General features: G+C 47.1%; 1 protein-coding gene across 4 annotated transcripts in view; it reads right to left on the reverse strand.

Annotated features, from left to right (window-relative positions):
- MATN2 (matrilin 2) overlaps positions 1-25,329 on the reverse strand; it is a 132,618-nt gene that overhangs the window by 84,124 nt on the left and 23,165 nt on the right. For all 4 annotated transcript variants that reach the window (XM_032858634.1, XM_032858635.1, XM_032858633.1 and 1 more), the window contains exon 3: positions 3,709-4,278. In XM_032858634.1, the coding sequence (XP_032714525.1) occupies positions 3,709-4,278 (570 nt within the window). The remainder of the gene's footprint in view (positions 1-3,708; positions 4,279-25,329) is intronic.

The raw sequence follows: 25,329 nt of genomic DNA on the forward strand, positions 1-25,329 counted from the left end.
TGCCTATCTCCTCCGACCCACAGATCCAGCACGTTTTTCAGCTCTGCTGGAAGTGCAGAGCCCCAGCCCTTCTTCCTTCCGAAATCCTCTCCCTACCTGCACCGTGGCCTCCATTGCCCTGCCTACCCCTTCATCCGCCTTTTTCACACTGTGGGTCACATCTCCTTAGCAGGCTATAACATTAAGAGAGAATCTGGACTGGTTCTTTGCTGCTGTTGTTATTGTTTTAATGACACAGAAAACCCATCGGAAATATTATTCCTTTCCTGGCTTCTTGCCATGGTGCAACCCCACCTCCCCAAGTGGCCAAGAAACTCCTACTCATCTGTTGAGTGTGGGTAGCACACAGTGGTCAAGAGGTAGGCTCTGAACCAGAATGCCTGGGCTTACACCTCCGCTCTACCACAGTGCTGTGTGACCCTGGACAAGTCATTGAACCTCTCTGGGTCTCAATTTCCTCTTCTGTAAAACAAGAGCTGTAAGAGCACTTACTTCACAGATTTGTTGTGTGAATAAAATAAGCTAATGTATGCTAATAGCTCAAATCAGAGCATTAATATTATAATATTAATAGCAATAAATGGTAATGATTATTATTATCATCTCCTTTCTATAGCCCTCCTGGAGCCCCTAGAGAGACCCAAGTGTTCTCTGATCAGAGGTCCCTCAGTCCAGGTGACTTTCCGAAGAGCACATTTTGGAGAGCTGACATCCCGTTTCTCTGCTGTGAGAGAGAGCATCGTCGCACGAGCCTGGAACCCTCGGGCCTGGCATGTGGAGGGTAAGAGCTTGGGCCAGAGAGCGTGCAACCTGAATTTCCAACCCTGCTCTTTGAAGTTGCTTATCCTTCCTAAGCCTCAGTTTCTGCTTCTGTAAAATGGGAGTAATAACAGCACCTGCCCCATAAGCCTGTTATAAGCATTAAATGAAAGGACAAGTGGAAAGTACCTAGCCCAGGACAAAATTAGCTGTTATTCTCAGAGAGTAGCTCAACGAATGTTTAAGGAAGAAATGAGACTTCCAAACCCTCACAGAGCCCCAAAACTTGAAGACGCTCATTCCTGCTGTCTGATAATCGGAGTGCAGATCAAAACCGAACGCATCTACCTAGCCTGCTGGTCCTCGGAGTATCTGACTGCCATCACACACAACACGGTGTACACTGAATGGGGCTCTACAGTTGATAACCCGCATTCACACATCTAGTCTGGAGGTAAAACCCCCATTTTACAGATTTGCAAAGTACCCTATGGCCGGCAGGGGGCGACACTGAGATTCGAGTCTGCTCCTCTGCTTCCCATCCTACATAGGCTCCTGGTCAAATTCTGAGGCGAATGCCAACCTCAAAGCTGGTTTACCTAGGGTGGCTTGAACTTGGGCAGGGGCGAGGGGGCGGTGTCAGAAAATGGCTTACCTTTATTTTCATCCTTTTTTTTTTTTTTTAAACAGAGAGAGGTGTCACAAGAAGGCAGAGAGGAGGCAGGCGGGGGCGGGGGAGCTGGGATCCTGATGCTGGGCTCGATCCCAAGACCTTGAGATCACGACCAGAGCCTAAGGCAGACGCTTAACCCACCGAGCCACCCAGGCGCCCAAGGCAATGGCTTAACTTAAAAGAGGAATTTACAAACCCCGAGGTGCGGAGGAGTGAAATGAGCCAGTACTTTGGGAGCAGCACCCACCTTCGCCTGGCAGCTCTCGGGGAATTCACTCGAGCAGTTTACTAGGGTGCAAAGAGGGAGGGATCCTATTGTGTTGCCTCCCCCCCGAGTTTCGTGAGGATCAAATACAAGAACAGAAGGGAAAGTGCTTTACAAATGTCGGTTATTGCCATCTTAACTGCTCGGTGGATGACGAGGCCTCGGGGCCTCCTCGACCTTTGAAAATGGCTCCGCAGAACCGGGGATGCTTTGGAAGCGGAGCTGGTCTCCTGCAGGCAGCCATGCCGGGGGGAACTCGGCTCTCAGGCCGCATAAAACAGCAAATGACAGAATACCGATATTTTCTTCCAGCTTCCAGATGACAACAAAGTCCGGGGTGGAGGGCCCAAACTGCCTTTTAATTTTGCTGACAGAGAAGCTCCTTCTTCAGACAGGTCAACAGCCTCCGCCTCAGCCCGCCTTTCCATTTGCTGATCAACCCAGAATGCTTCTAGAAGAATGCCTCCATTGACATTTTCCGAGACAAATGAATAAACCCATCAGAACAGTTACGGAACCAATTTCTGTTTTAATATTTCCAGGAAAAGGGGAACATAAATTCTGCAGAAGTCATTTAAAGTCATAAACCTTAACATGTTTGCAGCACAGTCTACTGGCTGAGGTTGACCAGGTGACCAGCTGCCAAGGCTCGCGTCAGCCTGGCCCTTCAGCGGTGCCCCGCCAAATGGCACTCTTGAAAATTCTCCAAGTGACACTGCAGAGAAAAAAGTTCTTTTGCCTGCAGGGCATTGATTTTTTTTTAAGTAAATCTTTTGATTTGGCACCAAGACACAAAGGAGTCTCTGCTTTTTGAGGTTAGTTCTCAGCCAGGGATTTTTTTTTTTTTTTAAGACGCAATGAAACACAGTTTTTGCCCCCTAAGACTTCGGTGGGGGGGAGTGGGGGTCCCTAGGCTCTGTCAGAGACTGAGAACAGGGTCAGAGTCCTCAGAGCCCCCAGAGTGTCAGTGTCCTGCTCCCGGGGAGCTGGAGATGAGTCTAGTCCTTAAACTCATTCTCCACAGCCACACCTGGGGAACAACAGTCATCTCAAAATAGACATTTCCTTTTGCTTGCCCACCAAGGAAGCATGGCAGCTGGAGGGGACAGGGACAAATGGAGGTGGATGAGGCAAGACTGGACACTGTTTACCAGGCCAGGAGGAAGGTTTCCAGTTTCCCGGGACTAGCAAGGAGACTGGGTGGGCCCCTTGGCACCCCCACTTGAAGGAGGAGAGGACAAGAAGCCAGAGGAAGAAGGAGGAAACTAGGAGGAGGGCAAGTTGGCCCACAGGGGAAACACTGAGTCAGAAGCTCCAGGTGAGGGTCCCTGAGAGCCATCCGGCAAGGAAGGGAGAGCAAAGCCTTGTGGAGACTAGGGTCAGAAAGCAAGAGAGAGTGGAAGAGCCTTGCAGCAGAAGCAGCTCAAGGACATGGGGAGGCATCCCCTTTGCAGGAGGAGGGGACCTCAGCTCCGTCCTCCCCGTGCACCGGGCCTCTCCGAGGAGAAAACCTCCACCACTTGCATCTCCATGGGCTAACACTGCTTGGTATTCGACCCCATCCAAGGAAATGTTATGGTTTTTTTTTTTTTTTGCCCTCCTAATCCCATCTCTACTCCAACTCAAGAAGTTTAACTTAGGGAATGCCGGAGCAGTCCAATGTGCTGGAGAAAAACTTTGCCTATCTGCTCCTCTTCACTCAGCAGTTTGGGTTTGAATATCCCTTCTCCAGGGAATTTTCCCTGAGCACCCTGGCCGGGGTGAGGTCCTGGCCTGAATTCTTCCTCCATGCCTCTGTCACAGCTGCAGGTACTTCCCTGTGTCATTATAGCCTTACTCTCTGACCCCTCAGCCAGCATGCAACCCCAAGACACGCTGTGTCTATCCTGGCCTCTACCCGACACCCTTGCCAGCGCAGTACCTGGGACGAGGTTAGCCCACTCTATGCTAGAAGATGAAAGAAGAAATCCTAATGATTCCCCTGAAAGAGCCCCAGAGGAGCAGGACTTACTGCACAGCTTGTTCTGGAATACGGAGGTCAGTGACTCTATCTGGCTGAAGTTGGCCACCAGAAAGACGTGGTCCTCATGGGGCTCACTCCCGATGGCCTTCAGTGTATTGAGGTCCACTTGGCCCACACCGATGGCAAAGATCAGGATGCCCGTGTCCCGTGCCTTTGCAGCCACTTCAGCCACGGAGTCCTGTGGCCTCCCATCGGTCACAATCATTATGACCCGCAGCACATTCTCCCTCAGGGGCCGGGCCCCCTCTGCTTCCGAGAACGCGATGTTCAGGGCATACTGGATGGCCAGCCCCGTCATGGTGCCAGTGGACAGGTGCCTCATCCTCTTGACGGCACGCTCCACTTCGGACTTCCTCTTGAAGGTCTTGAGGGAGAACTCGTTCTTGACGGTGCTGCCATACTGCAGGAGCCCCACCCGGGTGACATCAGGGCCGATGTCCAAGAACTGCAAGATGTCCACAATGAACTCCTTGACCTTGGCATAGTCATGGGTGTTGACGCTGCGGGAGCTGTCAATGATGAAGACCAAGTCTGCCCGCTTATTCTCACAGGAGCTCTCTGGGGAAAGAGGAGAGGTCAAACTCATTAGAGAAGCACTGAGGGCCAGTGAAGGCTAGCTGTTACTGGAAAGCCCAGGGGTCTGGAATCCCCTTGCAGAACTCTGATTTTCCTTGGGTTTTCTTCCCCCCTCGGGAAAGCTGGAAAGGTATAATATGCATGACTGGGCGATCATGAGTATTGGCTACAAGGAAAAACTATTTATTTGTGCAGGATAAACAAACACTTCACTTCCTAGAAAGTCGTCCATACAGTTTTTAGGTGGGACAAATACCTGAACAGGGTCAAGATGATTTGATGATTGACTGCATGCCCCATAAGCTTGGCTGGACACTGCAGGGAATACACCACAAGCCAATGGCCAATGTCAAGGAGCTTACAATCCACCTTGGGAACTTAACTAATGGAACAAATGAAATAATAATTATGTGAAGCAGTGTGGTGCTTACACTAGATGTTCCGGGAACCGGGATGTTAGTGGGCTGGGATCAAGGGGATAGGACATGAACTAGGTTTATGCAGTGTTTGGATCGAGAGAAGGAACACATGGAGAGAGGCACATGGACAGAAGCCCAAGATGGCAGGAATATGGTGGAAATGGAAACTACTAGGAGGTGCAGAGAGGAATGGAGCTGGAGGGTAACCTGAAGCCAGCCATGAAGGGCCTGAGAATACATTAGTGTCACATTATGTCACTGAGCTGAGCTGTAGGGAGCTCACGTAATAATAAGTCAACATTGAAGATGTTGCAGACAATTGCTGTCCCAGTCTTTCTGAGAGCGGGACTCAACCTCAACTGGAGGGGGTGGGGGGAGCATAGTGGGACTGGAAAAGGGACCGACCAAAAAACCTTTCTTTCTTTTTTTTTTTTTTAAAGATTTTATTTATTCATTTGACAGATTTATTTATTTGACAGAGAGGCAGGTGGGGGCCGGAGGGGTGTGTGGAAACAGGCTCTCTACTGAGCAGAGAGCCCAATGCGGGGCTCGATCCCAGGACCCTGGGATCATGACCTGAGCCGAAGGCAGAGGCTTTAATCCACTGAGCCACCCAGGCGCCCCCCCCAAAAACATTTCAACCAAAGACACCATTAAATGGGAAAAAGGCCAATGTCAAGTCTCTCCCCCACCCCCGCCATACTTATTCCTTCAGCCCCCAAGCAAGAAGGCTAGAAGAGGTTTGAGTCTGTGGCTGAAACTCCTCACATTCTGGGAAGAGGCTGATATGGGATGAGATGAGAGGCCTCCTGCCTCGGAGGGTGGAGCCTGGGCCTCCCTGCTGGAATTTCTCAGATGTTCTGAGCTACTGCCGCCAGCCAGCGGGGAGTCCCTCCTCCCCTTCCCCGACTCTATAGCTAAATCCAGATTTGACAGGGATTAGAGAAGGGATCCCAAATGCTTGTCCTAAATCCCAGTCACCACAGCTGCGAGAAAGAGAGAGAAAGCCAAATATGAAACAGTGAGCCCAGTCATCAAAACGAAAAGTGGGAAATGCCATGAAGTCATCCCGTCCAGGCCGGCTTGCCAGGCTGTGACTCGCCCCGAGTGAGTCACACACCTCGTCCACTTATGGCCTCGTAAGTCTTCCGATTTGGGGATGAGGAAGCACCCCTGAACAGCAGCATCCTGGCAAGGAGACCGAGCTTGTGCTGCACCCACGTCTAACACTGGAGCTGTGTGAATTCAAAGTGAGTTTCTCAAACCAGAGCCCCCAGATGCCACCTTTGAGGACTCTGGGAGAAAGATCAATATAAAACCTGCCATTTGTGGGATGTTTTCAAAATCCTTTCTCCAGAGCGCATTCATCACTATGGTCTCATCTGAGTTTCAGAATAAGCTCTTTTTTTTTTTTTTTAAAGATTTTATTTATTTATTTGATAGACAGAGATCAGAAGTAGGCAGAGAGAGAGAGAGGAAGGGAAGCAGGCTCGCCGCTGAGCAGAGAGCCCGACGCGGGGCTCGATCCCAGGACCCTGGGATCATGACCTGAGCCGAAGGCAGAGGCTTAACCCACTGAGCCACCCAGGCGCCCCTCAGAATAAGCTCTTAAGAGGAAAGTACAGTGTCATACCCATTGGATACGTGAGAAAATAGAGGTACCAAGAATTGGAAAATCTCTTCTAATGTAGAAAAAAGCCTATATGGAGACACACCAACACCCACCACATTAGGGGGTAGTGAGAATTCAAGGGGAAGAGGATGGCCTTGGGCCCCAGGTGTGGGAACCCTCTTGTCTGCCCACAATGCCCCCAACGTCTCTCTGGGGGAGAAGGCTGCTACTCCGGGCCACGTAGTCCGTGTTGCCCACAGACACTGCCTTATGAGGCAAATGGCTGAAATCCAGCCCAGCCCTGGGCCCCCAGGGCTGCATCCATCCTGAGAAGGACCTAGAAGGGGTGCCTCCTTTTATTTTCACAAAAGTGCCCATGGTCTAGCATACAGCCCTTGGTCGGAGCCAGGGACGACAGACCCGCAGGTCTCAGGAGCCAGGCTGGCCCCTGTCCAGGAGCCACGGGCCCTCCACGACTGATGTGTGAACTTACTGCAAGGCCCAGTGTTCTCTGCCTGCAGAGGGGAATGGAAACCAGGCTCAGACCCTGCCACAGTGGGAGATATGAAGGAAAGGCTGCTTGGAAGGAGGAGAGGAGACAGCCGATTGGCCCCCTAAGAATGCTTCCTCTGGAGAAGTTTGGAAGCAGGAGGTAGTCTGAGGTTGGGATTCTTGCTGTGGGTCTTAGTCACCATATCGACATCCCATCAAACATCATAGTCAATTTAAAGGGAAGCCTGGAGGTTCCACGGGGAATGGTGTGCTAAACTGGGTTAGTTTCCATCAAAACAAGTATATCATTTTCACAACGCCTGGGCATTGACCGAAATACCACAAAGGTTCGAAATGGTGTTGGAGTTCCACAGGAGCCGTGACTGTGAGTGGAAAGTGAGTCTTGGCAGCCCAAGTGAGTGAGTTTTCTTCAAGACAATTTCTCAGGTCCCTTAAGGGTTCAGAACCACAGTCTTGCAGCTTCTCCCAGGACCAGTTCAGTGGTTCTCAAACTTCAGGTGCCTCCCAAGCCCCCAGAGAAGCATTAAAAACTGAGATCGTGGGCCACACTTCCAGAGTTTCTGACCTTGTAGATCTAGGGTGGCACCAGAAAAATCTGCATTTCTAGCAAGTTCCCAGGTGAAGTTGATGCTGCTGGTTCAGGAACCACACTTGGAGAACCATTAGTTTTAGGTACTAGAGAGATCGCTGGAGGAAAGACGTTCTGGCAAGTTTTGTGTTTTTTTTTTTAAGATTTTATTTATTTATTTGACAGATAGAGATCACAAGCAGGCAGAGAGGCAGGCAGAGAGAGAGGAGGAAGCAGGTTCCCTGGTGAGCAGAGAGCCCGATGTGGGGCTCCATCCCAGGACCCTGGGATCATGGCTTGAGCCGAAGGCAGAAGCTTTAACCCACTGAGCCACCCAGGCGCCCCGTTCTGGCAAGTCTTGACCTCACTATCTCACTGTGAATTCCCCAAAGTGTGAAACTAGTCTCATTCATCCTTCCAACCATGCAGCTGGGAACTGAGTTACGTCTTCAGTCAACATTTACGAAATTAAGTGGAATTCTGGGTGGCAGAGCAAGGTTCTAGGTGGAAGGAATTGAACCAGAGCAGTCAGTTCAAGGAAGTGGATAAAAACCACAAAGTCAAAGTGCTCTAGAGCAGGTGTGGCTCTAGAGTCAGATTCTAGTCACAGATTCTAGACCCCAATATTCACCATTTTATGAGGAAGCATGGCCACTTTTGAACTTTGGCTCACAGACTCACAGACTAATAAACTGTTAGAGCTGGAGGGGTCTAAATAAAGTCAAGCCACTCAGTGTACACAAGGGGAAACTGAGGCTCAGAGATGGCTCATTAGGGTCAGACCTGGGATGATACTGATGGCTCTTCCACCATCTCATGGTGGACATCTTGGACAATTTGCAATACAGGTGGCATTACCACATGAGCTCTGTAGATGCTTGGGAATATTTGCTGGGAAGAGTCCGCAGAGCTTTTCCACATGGGGACTGCTAAGAGGTGTTTCCAGAAAATAGACTCTCTTTTGTGTGTGTTCCTTTCACAGATTGGTTCTAATTAACAGCATCCCCGTCTCCTGAGCCTGGGAGAAGAGCACACAATCATCCTTCTGGCCCCTCATGACAGACTTTCAACAGCACTGGATGAGGGTTTGTGGAAGATCATAAAATGTCATCCCTTGAACCACAAAGTGACAGTCTGGACCTTGTCAACTGCACTTCAGTACTGTCAGCTTGCCTTCAAAGCCCACAAGTTGGGCAAACAAGTGTCTCTTACTGTTGAACTTGAGCCAGGACAATTTTAAGAAACATTCCACTCCAGCAGGATTCCAGTGTGCAACCTTGGAGTGATTTCCATTGCTCAGGGTTGCAGACTTGTCACTAATCAGCCTCCCTTGCTCTAGCTAAATTCAGTCATGGCCGTGAAATTGTACAACAAATATTTGGTGCCATCTGCCTGGGATCAAAGTACACTTGGAGAAGGAAAGTATGTGAATATCTATAACATGCAGAGAATCAAAGGGGGCTCCGAAATGCTTAGTGAAGCGACATATAGTCCTATGACCTCAGTGTAAGTCCAGTCTCTGCCACCTTTTGTCCATGTGATCTTTGAGCCTCTCCTTGACCTCTCTGACCCTCAGTCTCTTCTTCTGCGAAATGGTGGTAATAATACCTCCCAGGGATGTGGTGAAACTCAATAGAATATAATAATAATTTATAGCTACTCTTTATTGAGCAGCTAATATGTACTGGCCCTTGTTCTGAACACTTTCCAAGTGTTGGCTTATTTATTCTAGACACTATTACTACTGCCATTTTACAGATGAGGACAGTAAGCCTCGAAAGACCAAATAATTAGCCCAGGATCTCATACTTAGGAAGCAGAGGAGCCAGGATCTGACCCCATCTTGTCTGCCTCTGTAGCCCACACTCTTAACCGCCAAGCAATACTCAGGAAGGATTTTGTCCTTTTCAACCCTCCATCGTCAGCATACTCAAGGTGCCCCAGGACTGCACCGGCTTTCTGGGGTCAGTTCTTTCCTTCCCTGGAATCCAGGCCTGAAAGCTATGGCTCCAACTTGCCTGCATCCTGCCAAGCGCTTCTCTCTGCGAGATGCCTATCTGCATTTTAAAAAATGTAATAGAATGATAAAACAGATGCTTGCCTCCCTGAATAGCAGTAGGGCTTCAGTCAGGCTGCTGGTCACTCCCATTCCCACCCCCTCCCATTCTCACTCACCTGACAAGTGCTTGTTGAGAGAGGAGTAGGAGCAAGGCCCCGGGATGGGTGGGGGGGATGGAGGGGGCAAGACTGCAGGATGGGGCAGGTGTGAGGGAGAGTGAGGGAACTCGCATCCCAGAAGCATTTGGTGTCTGTGAATTGAAGTGTATAGGCTGGTCAAAGACGGACAGCCAGAGAGACGGACAGACTGAGAGAAAGAGACTGCCAAGTAGAAGGACACCACAGGCTGACCCAGTTTCATGCTCAGGGAGGCCTCAGAAGTGCCCACAGGAACCTGAGATGTGGCCCCCAGGGCCACTTCATGTGGCTTTGTTGCCATGGGCCTCCAGACCATGACTAGCGGTTGGGCCTTACAGGTGATTTCATGGACATTTCAGAGGCAATTTAGCCTATTTTTTATTTTTGTCCCTGATGTGACTTCACCTGAAACTCCCCTGTATTTAGGGCACTTGACTGGGGCCTGTGATTTTTGGCCTGTGCTGGAAAGACTGTGGTCCTTCCCTCCCTCTCCAATTCCCTTATTAGTCAGTCGCCAGCTGCTGCAGGACCTCCCGCCAGACACTCGGCAGGGCTGTTGACAAGCTAAGGTCTTCTTTGAAAGTGTTATGCTCTACTCACATCTTCCTAAAGAACCACTGGGGAATACCCTTCAAACTTGATTACCTTCTATTAGGGAAACACCCTGGCCTGCTTCGTGGTATCTAAAACATACCTTGGCCTCATTAGCAAATCATTCCCCACTTGCGAAGATTTTCCAAACGTGTTTCCAAATTCTGGGGCACTTATGGTTCTCTATACACCATTACATACGATTCTGGGAGCAGTGGCTAATAAACCAAACAACAGAGTCAGGAGCAGAAAGGATTTCTGGGCACTGGAATAATGAGTCAAAGCTGACAAGATGAAACCTAACTGGTATAAATGTCAAGCCCTGCACATAAGGCTCAAAAACCCAAGTGTATAAGCCATAGGAAATGAACATCTGGATTGATAGCAAGTCACATGATAAAGTCTCAAGGCAAGGCGGCAGATCCCAAGCTTTACACATTGTCCCCCAGACTTCCGGTGCTGGCACCTGTCAGACTCCCTAATGGATCCCAGGCTAAGAATCAAAGTTCAGCCACAGAGTAGCTCCTAACACAGCTCCCCCGAGTTCCTTCCACCTGGCGCCTGGAGGGGGCTTAGGGAGTGAAAACGATTTGCCAACCAGACACTTTGCAATGAAGCCCATTAGATCCCCCCTGCACCCCCCCCACCTCCGCCCACCAACCTTAATGCCCCAACCATCTCATCAATGGTTCTCCTCACCTGAGAGAATAAAGACTCTCAGAACCAATGGAAAGCACACGTCCTCTCTTTACATCAGAAATTTCCTATATGTAAATATTTTGGTGAGTTTCATTGATCAGAGTCACTGTAGCTGAAGGTGGCAGCTGTAAGTTCTCAGGATGCTGCTTCATCAAAGCAATTTCTCCAAAAGCCACCACCCTAAGGTTCACAGACAGCAAAGTCAATAACGTTCATGGGACAATGAACTAATGAACTCTTTGGCCCAGAACTCCCCGCCCTCTACCCTATATCCCAGTGATATCAAATGGTCTGTAGTTCCCTACATCCTCTCTGAGCTGCCTCCTCAGCTTAAGACTCAACCCTGTGGCCACCTATTTTTTAAAAACCCTTCTTAGATGCCCAGCCCCCAAACACTGGCCTAAATGAGGCCTTTCTCTGAGCCCCCTGGTACCTGCCCCATTTATCTCTATCTGAGCATGTTCCTCCCTGCGTCTCATGCGTGGAGCTACCCAGCCACAAGTGGTATCTCCTGTGAATCCCTGGTTCCCGCACAGTGTCAGGTATGACACGTCATCATTCCTTCGATGTACATGTGACTGGGAGGGGTAGGAAGGCGGGGAAGAGAGAAGATGCAAATCCCTCTCCATGAGCTGGGAAAACTGGTCAGTTTTCCAGTATCCTCAATGTCTTGAAGACATCTTGAAGACATCAGAGACACCTCAGTTGTGTATATGAAATGCTAAGCCCTGCAGCACCCTTAACCCAGTGAATCCGAATCTCTGGGGCTAGTGCCCAGTAATCTGCACCTGTGACTTCTTCGGGTGATTCTTGGACACAACACATGTGAGAACTCTATCCCGAGGGGTATGTGAGCCAGGGAGTCTCTGGCCACAGATCCAAGAGTCCAGAGAAGGCGGTATCAGGGGACCCCTTCCCAAGACCGGAAGAGACCTTGTAAACATGGCAACCATACATCCTGGGTCTTCTCACATGCTCTGACCCACATTCTGCACCGATGTTGGACTATGTACATGTCAGATATGTCCTGGCTTTCAATTAGGTTCATAAAATAAATAAGGCAGACACCACTGTTACCCCAATTCTGAGGCTTAGAGCTTGAGTAACCAGTCCACTGGTATGGAGCAAATGAGTAGGGCAGAATGTCACACCCCCATCAGTCTGACACTAGCACCTGTACTTTGTACCCTGTTTCCCAGTCGGTGACCTAAGGTAAAGAGTCTCCTCTGAACAGGAAAAAACAGAGAAGAGCCTTACCCAGTGGCCCTCCTCATTGCCAGTTAACACATTTTTCCCTGGACAGAATCTGGGGAGGACTGGCAGCAGAAACTGGATGAGCCCCAGGAGTTAAAGGTCAACTCAATGGGCACCTGGGTGGCTCAGTGGGTTAAGCCTATGCCTTTGGCTCAGGTCATGGTCTCAGGGTGCTGGGATTGAGCCCCGAACTGGGCTCTCTGCTCCGCAGGGAGCCTGCTTCCCTCTTCTCTGCCTGCCTCTCTGCCTACTTGTAATCTCTTTCTCTCTTTCTCTGCCAAATAAATAAATAAAATCTTAAAAAAAAAAAAAAGTCAACTCAAGACACACCTTCTCATGCACATGTCCCCTTTACCCTCTGCCCTGAGCCAGTGCCCTGGAAGTCGCCACTGTGCCTCAGCCACCCAGATTCACCTGCTGCGCTTATCCGTGTCCAGAAGTGTCTTCTGCATCACCAGGCAGAGGGGACAGTAAGCACTATTAATGACAATGTACAACGATGTCATCCCACAAACACCATACCTATTGGCCCACAAGCCCACAAAACAATAGGACAGACCTCTGAGATCACAACTGGCTTTATTCATTTCCGTGTCACCCATTCCTGGCTCACAGCTGGTACCCAGAAGGTAGTGAACCGAAGACACTATGGGCAAAATACAGTGCTGGAGGTGTGGGAAGGGGACAGGGAGAAGATGCGGCGGTCCCTGGCCTCAGAGGGCTACCGTCCAGGGGTTCGGTGAGACAAGCAAACAGAAGCTTGCAGAATGAGGCAGGGGAAGGTGAGTCATTGTTTGGTAATCCTATTCATAACATACACGTGGCCAGAAGAGCCTAACGAGTAGTTACCAGAGACAGGAACTCTGAACGAGGAGGCATGAACAGCCAAAATACAGAGCAAACACATGCTCTACCCCTTGGCCAGCTCCTGAAGAGAAGAATACCCAGTACCTCCAGATGGAGGGCATTTCCATGGACTTCCTCCTCTGCCCCCATTTACCCTGCTTTGAATGCCTGGTTGAGGAAGAAAGAAGGTAGAAGACAGCTGGGGGAAAAGAAAGAGTGGCTTTGGAGCCCCTGGTTTTCTCCTCCCTTCTTTATGGTCTTTACCATGGACTTGCTTGTCCCAATGAGCTGTGCAAAAAGCAGTGGATACCACTCAAGATGCCACGTACCACATGCTTCTCTCAAGAACACATGACATAGGATCAGGATGTCAACCCTTCTTCTAGTAAGTTCTTTCCAACAGCCTCAGAGCAGAACCAAAGTTCAAGGGCAGCAGCTGAAATTTCAGTACCGTCAGGTTTGCTCTGCAGACACTTTCCCAAGCTGTTACCAAGGAGAACCTTGGCAGGGCAGACAGAGATGAGTGTGGCTGGGGGAGATGGATGTTATCTGGCTGTGGAAAAACACACCAGGAAGCTTTTATGCAAAAATATACTCTCCAGTGTCACAGTGAGATTTTTGTTGTTGTCGTTCTTTTTTTTTTAATATAATTTTATTTTTTATAAACATATATATATATATATATATTTTTTTTTTTTTTTCCCCCAGGGGTACAGGTCTGTGAATCTCCACGTGTCGTTCTTTTTTAAAGAAGGTTCTGGTGAATGATCTTATATCTTTTGGGTCACAAGGAGGGATTCTGGATTGACACCAGCTCAAATTTCACTTGTCCCTGCTGACTGTCATAAATTCCTTGAGGAACACAGCTCTCTAAGGCCCTCAAGGAGTGTGCACCAACGTGCCAGCAAAATGGAAAAGAAAAAAAAAAAAAAGAAAAAAAGAAAGGAAGGAAGAAAAAAACATGCCACATCACACCAAGTCTCCTTTCGTAACTGTTAACATGCGCTGAAAGAAAAGACATCATATGAGGTTCAATAACCGTGGTTTCCAGAACCCTGGACAATTTTCTTTGCGAAGAGGCCAAAGAGAAAGCTGCCCCAGTTTAGCCCTGGAGAAAACAGTTTCCAAAGAACTGAATTTCCTTGCAAGGTAGCAGTTTGCTAAAGTTTCACTGAAAAAAAAAAAAAGAAATGCTCCTCACATCTCTCAGAGTTTGTCGTACAAACAGGCTTTCTCCCAATTTATAAAAAGAAGTATAAAGAAGCCCAGAAATAATCCATGGTTTTAAAACTCACTGGGCTAAATTTGGTTCAGAGTGAATTTGGTATTCTCCACCAAAACCCCTCTCACTGTCCTTCTTTCTTTCTGAAATTGAGAAATGCCTCATATCTTAAAATCATAACCTAGGGGCGCCTAGGTGGCTCAGTGGGTTGGGCCTCTGCCTTCAGCTCAGGTCATGATCCCAGGGTCCTGGGATCGAGCCCCGCATCGGGCTCTCTGCTCAGCAGGGAGCCTGCGTCTTCCCCTCACCCCCTCTCTGCCTGCCTCTCTGCCTACTTGTGATCTCTGTGAAATAAATTAATTAAATATCTTTTTCAAAAAATCATAACCTACACACACACACACTCAAAACCGGCCCGTCCCCCAGTACGAGACAGTACAGAAAGTACTGGGGAACAGGTGATTTATCCTCTCTGCAAAGTGAAAAACAGCATAGGCAGCTTGAAAAAAGCAACTGGCATTTAGCCCACAGGAGCATTTTAACTTAATAAATTGAGCAAAGGCCTCCTCTGCTTTCTGGGCGTTCGGCTCATGGAAGTCGGGAGCGAGCAGAGAGACCTGTGAGGAGCAATGCAGGGTCAGGCTGGGAGAGATACTAGCCAGGAGAAGGGGGCCCTCGGGCAGAGTGTGGCACGCCTTTCCCTGGAAGAGGAGGGGAAGGCGCTCACGGAGGCAAGGGCGGAAGGTTTCCAGGGCCCTGTACCGGCAAAAGCAAAGTTGTTCCTTGGAGTCACCTCTCTCATCATTTTGGTTTGGCTGAGTTATGCCAAGGGCCCCCTTTCTTTGTGCTAGGTGCTGGGGATACAGACCGAGAACCCACCTTGGTCTGGGAGGAGCTTACAACCTTTGAAAGAAGACAGATTCATGAAAAACATAGGATTCATGAAAAACATAAGCAACAAGAACCAAAAGGAGGACACTGGATCCCAAGATGGTGGACAGGGAGGTTGCTGGAGAAGCTGATGGGTGCTATATTATTTTATGGTATTATTTTATTATTATCAGATGAGCAGGGTTGGCCAGGCAGAGTTGGGGGTGGGTGCTGTAGGCAAAGGGTCAGTGTGAGCAAAGACCAGGAGGGTGGAAAGGAGTAGGGGGGCACGTGTGCATGGGTAACTGCAGCGGGTATGGCTTGGCTGGATCTTAAAGGACAGGATGGGGATGACAGGGCCACAGAAGGAAGGTCACATGTGCCTCCTATTAAGAAATTTGGACTTCATGGGGTGCTTCCCTGACTCAGTTGGTAGAGCACACGACTCTTGATCTCAGGGCCGTGAGTTCAAGTCCCCCATTGGGTGTAGAGCTTACTTTAAAAAAGAAAGAAGTTTGGCCCTTTTACGAAGATGGCGCCGAAAGCTAAGAAGGAAGCCCCTGCCCCTCCCAAAGCCGAAGCCAAAGCAAAGGCTTTGAAGGCCAAGAAAGCGGTGCTGAAAGGCGTCCACAGTCACAAAAAAAAGAAGATCCGCACACCACCTACGTTCCGACGACCCAAGACTGCGTCTCCGAAGGCAGCCCAAATACCCTCGAAAGAGCGCCCCCAGGAGAAACAAGCTTGATCACTATGCCATCATCAAGTTCCCCCTGACTACTGAGTCAGCCATGAAGAAAATAGAAGACAACAACACACTTGTGTTCATTGTGGATGTCAAGGCCAACAAGCACCAGATCAAACAGGCTGTGAAGAAGCTCTATGACATTGATGTAGCCAAGGTCAACACCTTAATCAGGCCTGATGGAGAGAAGAAGGCATACGTTCGGCTGGCCCCTGACTATGATGCTTTGGATATTGCCAACAAAATTGGGATCATCTAAACTGAGTCCAGCTGGCTAAATCTAAATACAATTTTTTCATGATTAAAAAAAAAAGAAAGAAAGAAAGAAAGAAAGAAGTTTGGACTTCATTAAGGAGCCAGTGGGAATCCCCTGAAGGGTCTTACATGTGCTATCATCCTCCTTCAGGGCATATCCGAAGGGCTCCTGCCTCAACCCAGACTTCACTCTTCTTCATCCCTGACCCAACCCAGAACCAGTCCCTCCAGGCCCGCGCCCCTTGAATGGAACCCAGCCTGGTCTCAGACGTGAATTAGTGAATTCACGTCAATTACATACATAAAGTAATAGAGAAGGCATCAGAGAGGATTTGAAGATAACTCCTTCATCTTTAGGAGCTGAGTTTCTACCCCTTTGCTACCTAATCCTGGAGCGTGTGTACCCGAAGGACTTTCAGTGGTGGAGCGGAGAGCTTAGGTCAGCAGCTGGGCCCTCCCAACTCATCTCTCCTTGGGGTCCCCACTCCTTCCCCTCTAGTGCTCGCCCTCGTTAATTCAGAAATAACTATTGATCGAATGTCAGTTGGGCCTCGGCATCGACTCCCACCTCTTTCATGAGTCTTCCTTTACACAGGAACGAGAAAGACAAGAAACCCACTTCCCAGACCCCTTTGCAGCTAGGGTTCTGGGTAACTGTGAGGCACCACCAATTAAATATACCCACAAAGCAGGAAGCAAAGTGAAGTCTGTTTCTACTGGCAAGCAAGGCTGTAGAAAGACAGGTTTCCTGTTCTAGTATCTGCTCACCAGCTTCACAGATCCAGTTATAGTGGCTGCAGCACCCTGATCCCGGCAACAAATTCTTTTTTTTTTTTTTTTAAGATTTTATTTATTTATTTGACAGAGAGAGAGCACAAGGAGCAGAGGGAGAGGAAAAAGCAGACTCCCTATGGAGCAAGGAGCCTAATGCAGGACCCCATCCCAGGATCCTGGGATCATGACCTGAGCCGAAGGCAGATGCTTCACCGGCTGAGCCACCCAGGCATCCCCCAGCAACCAATTCTCGTGTGATGGTTCCAACTCCCACTTCTCTGATCTTTCCAACAATTATGTAAATACCTTGTTCGCAGAACGAAATCGTTTTCTGTTTAAAATGCCTAGAGTGCTTTGCTTCCTGCACTGGTCCCAGCGGTCCCCACCACTTGTCAACACGTCTGCCTTCTTGCCACCTCCCTCATTCACAGCGGGTTCCAGCTGAGAGTTGGAAACACACCAGAACAAAGGAAAACACAAGTGGGCATGCTCGGTCCTCTTCACAAAACTCATCTGAAGGGCTAGTGGCCCCAAGCTTTGTGGAAGCAGGGCCAACTCTCTTGCCCTCCCCTGAAACCTGTCATCCTTCTCTCCACGGGGACTCCCCCAGGCACCTAGACTGCTGGCATTCTCCAGCTCCTTTGGAAACTGTAGCCTCTCCACTTGATCTGATGCGTCATCTCCTCCATCCTTCCTGAACTTGGCCTAGACCTCCGCTCCCTCAAATACACTGAGATGGTGTATTAGACAAAAGGAAAACTATTGAGTCAGCTTTTTGTTTCCTCATCACTCAGAGCGCTTGGGTGAACACGCAACTCCAGCTGGTGCACTCAACTCCGTGAAGCTCAACGCCCTATGTTAGGGTTGCCATGGAAGCCAGAAATAACATTTCAAGCATCCCTCACAGGCTTGGTGACTTTGGTTTCTAGGCTGTTCTACAAATAGTCTTTCTTGCAGCTGCTCATGAAAATGAAGATCGGTTAATAAGACAGCGTGTTTAACAAACGAAAATGGTATTTGTTACAGACCTGATAATCACAAAGTACTTAGGGTATGCATACTTTGAAACTGAAAAGGGGGGCCCCTGGGTGATTCAGTCGGTTAAGCGTCTGACTCTCAGTTTCAGCTCAGGTCACGATCTCATGGGTTGTGAGATCCAGCCTTGGCATCGGGCTCCGTACTTGAAGATGCTCTCTCTCTGCCCCTCTCCCCACACGCATGCATGCTCATTCTTTCTCTCCGTAAAATAAATAAATATATCTTTAAAAAAAAAGAGAGAGAGAAACAACTGAAAAGGGATCTTCAAGACTGGATTCAATTTCCCTATTCTAGAAATGGAGAGGATAGATCACGTAGTAAAATGGTAAGGTAGCCTCCTGACTCTCGGGCCACCCTCGTTCCCCCACCAACATGCACTCACCATCCTGGGCAAGTGACCTGCTCTGTCTAACTTCAGTTTCCTCTTCTAACAGATGGGGACAAGGACCTGGCTTATAGAGTTATCATGAGGATTAAGTAAATTAATGTGTGTAAGATACTTAGAATGGTACCTGGCACAAAGAGTCAAAAACTCACTTATTGTTGTTATGATTATTATTATTATTACCACTTGGTATTATATTGAATGTTGTCCAGAAGCAACATGGTGTAATGCAGAAATCACTGAATTGTGAGTCCAGAGATTCGTGCTCTGATCCCTGTTCTGCCATCAGCTAGATGACATTAACCACATAACCTCCTTCTTCTTCTTCTTGTTTTTTTCTTTTTTTGACCATGTCACTTTGATCTCTAGGGTTGGACTAACTGACATCTCAGTTCCTTTCCAGTTCTAGCTGGGTCTAGTTTACACCAGGGTGTTAAATAAATTAAATGGAACTGTTCCTTGACCTTTATAAACGGTTATATCCATATCTATAATGATAGCTAATATTTATTGAGCAATGGTTATCTATCAACACAATGCTAAATGTTGTATGTGTATTAACTCCTTATTTTTCACAACCTGTTGTCCCCATTTAACAGGTGAGAAAACTGAGGCACAGAGAGTTTTGAGTAATTTGCCCAAGGTCACATGGTTAGTAATTGGTAGGGCCAGGATTTAAATCCGGAAATCTGAGGCTAGAACTCATGCTCTTCATGATTAATCTACAGGAAACAACAAACTCAGATACCACAAGTAGACAAGGGTGCAAGCTGCATGACTTCATATGACATTGACGCTCCCTAGTTGTAACTGTAGGGTACTTTACCGGCTATATCCATAAATTCCCAGCAACTGGTACTGTTCAAAAAGGTTTCAGAAACTTGTCACAAAATAAAATAGTTCTTAGTTCTTCGTTACACTCCAGAGATGCTCACCTCCACCAACATCCCGTACCTCCATAACGGCATTAACTTCCCACCTGGCATTTCTTTGCCCCTCTAAAGACTGTTCTCGATCCAGCAGCCAGAGTGATTCTGTGGCAAGTGAAATCACCTCACTCCTTTGTTTAAGACCTTCCCATGGTTCCCATCTTTCTCAGAGAAAAGCCAATGTCCTAGACATGGCCCCCCAAAGGCCAGCGTGTTACTTCTCAAAGCCATACTACACTGGCATTGCAACTCTGAACACTTAAGAGTTGTTCCCTCAGCCTGGAACATTCTGGATTCCGTGACTTATCCCCTCACCTGCCTTTGGGTGCCTGTAGAAAGCACCCCCCTCTCGGTGAGGTCTCCCCTGCCCTGGTCACGATCTAAAACTCCCCAGCACATCTATCCCTCTTTCTAGCTTTTCTCCAAAGCATTTATCAACTTCTCTCATATGTATTTTACTCATTTATTTTTTATTATCTGTTTCTATTGGAATACATGACCTGAGGTTGAGGATTTTTGCCTGTTTTGTTCCCTGCAGTGTTCCCAAGACCTCCACTGCTAGGTGACACAACTCTTTGTGAGATGAATGAATGAAAGGACGACTGAATAGGTACATATCTAGGCATCTGTGATGCGAGAAACCAGCATCGGACTTCGACTTGAAGACTTCTCGGAACTCTCCTCTCACCTCTCAAAGGTTAGTCCTGGGAAAAAAGACTTGAAGCATGCCTGGATATTTATATTCCTAAAATTATACAGAAATAGGATTAAATCTACTCTTGCAGGGGAGAAACCTCCAAGAATCCAACAGACGACAAGGCAAAAATAAACACATATTACTCTCATAACAGAAAATGTTTTTAAAGATGTTTAAAGGTTGGGGATGGATGTTTACTCTATCTAACTCTTGAGGCCAAACCAGAACTAAAGGGTGGAGGTTATAGGATCAATCTCAGCCTGCTACAGAATAAGGACAGTATGTATGGATTTCAGTCAGCTATGTTTCAAGATTTCTAGAAAAATTCATGAAGCATTTACTACACAAGTTTTAAATTGCATTAAATACATTTAAATTGCATTTAATACATTTCTACTTATCATACAATCTTAAATTGCAAACAAAACAACACATACAAACAAACGAACAAACAAAAAAAACCCAGTAATAAAATCTACAGCTTTGACATTCTTTTTTAGTTTTTTTAATGTGCACCAACCATTTGGGTAATTCTTTTTCTTGTCCTCTCATCTCTCAACTTATCACTGCCTTCTTTCCATTTTGTGTACTTTCAAGACAATGGCTTAACAAAGTACAGCGGACAACCCTAGTGGTTGACTACTTAAAATTCATTTCTCTCCCCCACTCCTTTCTGCTCCATTTGCCTAAGATTTCAAGCAACTAGAGGTAGCCATGAGCTCCATAAGGGCAGGTCCCTCCCCACCAGGAAGGAGTCCTTACTGAACAAAGCCAGTCGTAGTTATCCCACTGTCCAGACTCAGTAGCTGGAGTGAGCACTCGATTCAGTTTTGGCCAATGGGGAGTAAGGGAAACTCTCCCGAAATTTCCAGGAAAGATTTTGGTCTCTGATGAAAGGAATGAACCAAGGGATGAAAAAGTCCTCTCTCTTCTCTTTGTTCTCTTCCTGACTTGACCGTGGTCATGGAACAAAGTGATGTTTGGAGCTGCAGCAGTCATCTTGGGACTATAAGGCAAAAGCCTAAGGAAGGAAGGAAGGAAAGCCAATCTTCTGGGATGACACAGCTAAAAGCTAGAAGGAGCTCTGGTCTCGGTAACAAAGCTGAGCCACAGCCACGGACTGGGGTTCACTGACCTCCAGACTTCTTGTGAGGTATTCAAATATCTTTTCATAAAACCACTGTTCGCTTAAGCCAACTGCAATCTACCTATTACCCAGAGATTTCTCTAGTGATACCAAGCTTGCTGCAGAGTAGCTCCTTAATAAAAATGTATGCCATGTATGAAGGAATGGATCTGATGGTACAGATTTTGACATTTTAAAAAATAAAATGTATTAAAATCTTCTGCTAAGTGTGCATATTTTCTAAAATGCTCATGTTATCAACTCAGTAGAGGTTCTTCTCTAAGACCAGTATCTGATTTAAGGCTCAAAGAAAAAAATGCTGTCTTATAGCTAAATCAGTAGATGCTCAAATAGATAAATACAAGTTAATAATACCAATAATAGTAATAAATGTCACCTCTCACGATTCATTCAGTATACATGTATTTTTTTAAAAGAACTGTTTTTTTTTTAAATATTTTATGGGGCGCCTGGGTGGCTCAGAGAGTTAAGCCTCTGCCTTCGGCTCAGGTCATGATCTCAGGGTCCTGGGATCGAGCCCCACATCGGGCTCTCTGCTCAGCGGGGAGCCTGCTTCCTCCTCTCTCTCTGCCTGCCTCTCTCTGACTACTCGTGATCTCTGTCAAATAAACAAACAAAATCTTTTCAAAATATATATGTATATATATTTTTATTTATTTATTTGACAGACAGAGATCACAAGTAGGTAGAGAAGCAGGCAGAGAGAGAGGAGGAAGCAGGCTCCCCGCTGAGCAGAGAGCCCGATGTGGGGCTCGATCCCAGGACCCTGAGATCATGACCTGAGCCGAAGGCAGAGGCTTAACTCTCTGAGCCACCCAGGCGCCCCAGCATACATGTATTGAGAGGTTACAATGCCAGATGCTTTAGACCCAGAGATGAAAAGACCTAATTCCTAGATTTAAAGATGTCACAGTAGAGTGGGCTCTGTTAATTCCACTTTGCAATGTACAAAGTGTTTTTTAAGAATAGATTTTAAAGTAGACAATAACAACAACAGGCATTTATTGAAGGCTTACTCTGCACCAGACTCCATGCCAAACTTTTATCTGCGTGGTCTCCTTGTGTCCTCTTTCCCACTGATTATCATCCCTGTTTTACAAGGGAGACAAGGTGTTGAGGGTGATTGTTCATGGTCACACAGTGGAAAGCCAGAATTCACACTTATTAAAAGGCAGCTACTGTTATTTTAAAACCAAGCTGACAAGTGCAGTGGCAGGTGCGGGAAGATTCAAGAGCCACAGTTGATTAGAAGCTTGTAGGAAAACGGGAAGAGGAGATCATTAGGAAAAAGGAAGCCATCTTGAGCTCTCTGCAGAGCTGGAGGCTCCCAATCAAGAAATGACAGTTCAGGACACCATTTTGTGTTTAAAGGAAACATAGGCACGGTTCTTTTCCCTTCCTGAACTTTAACCCGTAAACCAAACTGTAAGTCGAGCATCTCCAAGGGGAGTCCCTTTGGATACCCCCTAGACACTGAAACCAAACATGGAGTTTGAGCTCACACAAGGCACTCAGTGTTTGTTGAGTGAATAAAGATTTAGCTGCTGTGGTCATGTGTGGTAGTTTTACGCGACAGCGGTTTGCAGACAGGGATTATGTCTGTCTCGTCTGTGTTTGTGGCTTGCCTCAGCTTCAGTGGCTGGTTGGTTGATGGCTTTGTTCCAGCCCTGACTCAGTCTGACCACTGGCTGGGGCAAATGTCTATATGAGAAGACACTATGTAATAGGAGAAAAGGGCTCCTCTGAGCCCCAGGTGAGTTGGTCCTAAGCTGTAGGTGCTGCTGGTGAATGACTTCACCTTGAACAAGGAACGGTATCTCTGGGCCGTGATTCCTTCTTCCTCATTTCTTAAAATTTATTTGTACCAAGGATTTCCATGGCAGTGTGGGGAAGTCCATGACCCCTCCTCCGAATAAACTTGTTAAATGCCTGACATAAAATGCAACACCCACTAGGATCGCTACTATTTAAAAAAATGGAGAATAACAGGTGTTGGTAAAAATCCAGAAAACTTGGAACCCTTGTGCATGGCTGGTGGGAATGTAAAATGGTGCAGCCACCATGGAATTTGGTTGGGCAGTTCTTCAAAAAGTTAAATGTAGATGGGGCACCTGGGTAGCTCAGTCGGTTAAGCATCCGACTCCTGATTTCGGCTCAGGTCATGATCTCAGGGTCGTGAGATTGAGCCCCGGGTCAGGCTCCATACTAGGGCTGGAGCCTGCTTCAGATTCTCTCTGCCTCTCTCTCTGCCCTTCTGCCTTTCTTCACTCACACACTTGTGTTCCTTCTCTCTCTCTCAAAAAAAAAGTTAAACATAGAATTTCCGTATTTCTCAGCAATTTCATCCTTGAGATACAGCCAAGAAAAATTGAAAGCAAGGACTCAAACAGACACTTGCCCATGTTCATGGCAGCATTATTCACAATAGCCAAAATGTAGAAACAACCTGTGTCCATCAGTAGATGAATGGAGGCACAAAATGTGGTATACACATATAATGGACTATTATTCAGCCATAAAGAAAAAGTTCTGACACCTGCTATAACATGGATGAACCGTGAAAACATTATACTAAGGGAAAAAAGACACAAAAGCGCCACTATTCTATCACTCCACGTATAAGAAGTATCAAGAATAGGCAAATCCATAGCGACAGGAAGTAGAAAAGGAGATCCTGGGGAAGGGAAGATGGGGAGTTACTTCCTAACAGGTAGTTTCTGTTTGGGATGATGAAAAGTTCTGGAAATAGACAGTGATGATGGCTGCACAACGATGTGAGTGTTCCTGATGCCGCTGAATTGTACGCTTCAAAATGTTCAAGACGGTTCATCTTATGCTGTGTGTCTCAATAAACCACAATAAATAGACAAGTAAATGCAAAGGGTAAGAAAGGAGGCCAAGTATTTGAATTTCAGTTATCAAGATATTTAAAAGTTGGGGATGTAGTAATGTACGGACTTTAAAAAATAATATTGAGTAACAAGGTCGATGGGGCACCTGGGTGATTCAGTCAGTCAAGCGCCAGCCTTTGGCTCAGGTCATGATCCCAGGGTCCTGGGATCGAGGCCCATGTCGGGCTCCCTGCTCAGCAGGGAGCCTGCTTCTCCCTCTCCCCCCCATTCATGTTCTTTCTCACTACCTCTGCGTCTCTCTCAAATAAATAAATAAAATCTAAAAAAGATAAATAAATAACAAGGTCAAAAGCGGGGGGGGTCTCCTAACTAGTGTAATTTCAAAGAAGCGTTGCATGTCAACGGTATTTTTAAATATCTCTGCCGACTCCATGATGCGCCATGGAGACATCTGCAGTTTCCTTTGGTGACACGGTGCTGCTGTTTCTCCTGTGGTTTGTGGTTTACCATCATGATAGATGGAAATGCTCAGCTGCAGTTAGAGGTTAGTGAAAAAGTATGTAATTGTTTTCCCATCCAAATTATAGGCCCAATGAAGTCTGTGCAAGGACTCTGTTGGTCCACGGCCCCTGCGGTTAAAAACCTCTCAGCTCTCTGCTGGGTAAACTGAGGTGATCTAGGAATGGCTTCATTTCTACATCATCAATAAATAAACATCTCTGATCAGATCTCTTCTTATCTGTAGCTGGAGACTGTCATCAAATGGACCTCTCAAGGGCTCTGTGAAGAAAAGGGAGATAAGGCAAGCAAAAGGTGCTTTCAAAACCTGTAGAGTTCTCTTAACAAAGGCTAGGTATTACCAGAGAAACCTAATAGTCAATGGAGACTTCTTCCCCCCCTACCTGGCACATCAGCCCCCAGGTCTCAGTGTTCCCTCAGAATTTTGGTAGGAGCTTTGAGAGCTATGGGAACAGAACGCTGAGCACTTATTGTTAAATACCATGCCCTGTGTTAAATAGTGCTATCGCCTGTATTTTGTATGTACGCTGATAGATTTGAAAATACAAATTAAGGAAAATGCCAATTACCAAAATAGACGCGAGAAGAAACAGGAAACCCCAATAAGACTCATGACTGTTAAAAAAAAAAAAATCAAATTAGATGTCAGAAATACCCTCTCTACAGAAGGCATCAGGCCCAGATGGTTTTATGAGTGAGTTCCACTGGCTCTAGAGGCCATCTCACATGGATCCCATACAAATTTTCCCCCAAAAGACCTGTTCTGCCTGCAACTGGGGAATTTGCCTCAAACTCCAGAGCATGACAGGTAGGGGTCCAGAAAGGACTCTGCCATACCAACAGTGCCCGAAACAATGCTGGCCTTACCCACTGTAGATCCTCAAGGCGTATCTGTTCAATGAGTG

The sequence above is a fragment of the Lontra canadensis genome, unplaced genomic scaffold, assembly GCF_010015895.1.
Source record: "Lontra canadensis isolate GAN:19392208 unplaced genomic scaffold, GSC_riverotter_1.0 scaffold15, whole genome shotgun sequence".
In the NCBI taxonomy this organism is placed as follows: Eukaryota; Metazoa; Chordata; class Mammalia; order Carnivora; family Mustelidae; genus Lontra; species Lontra canadensis.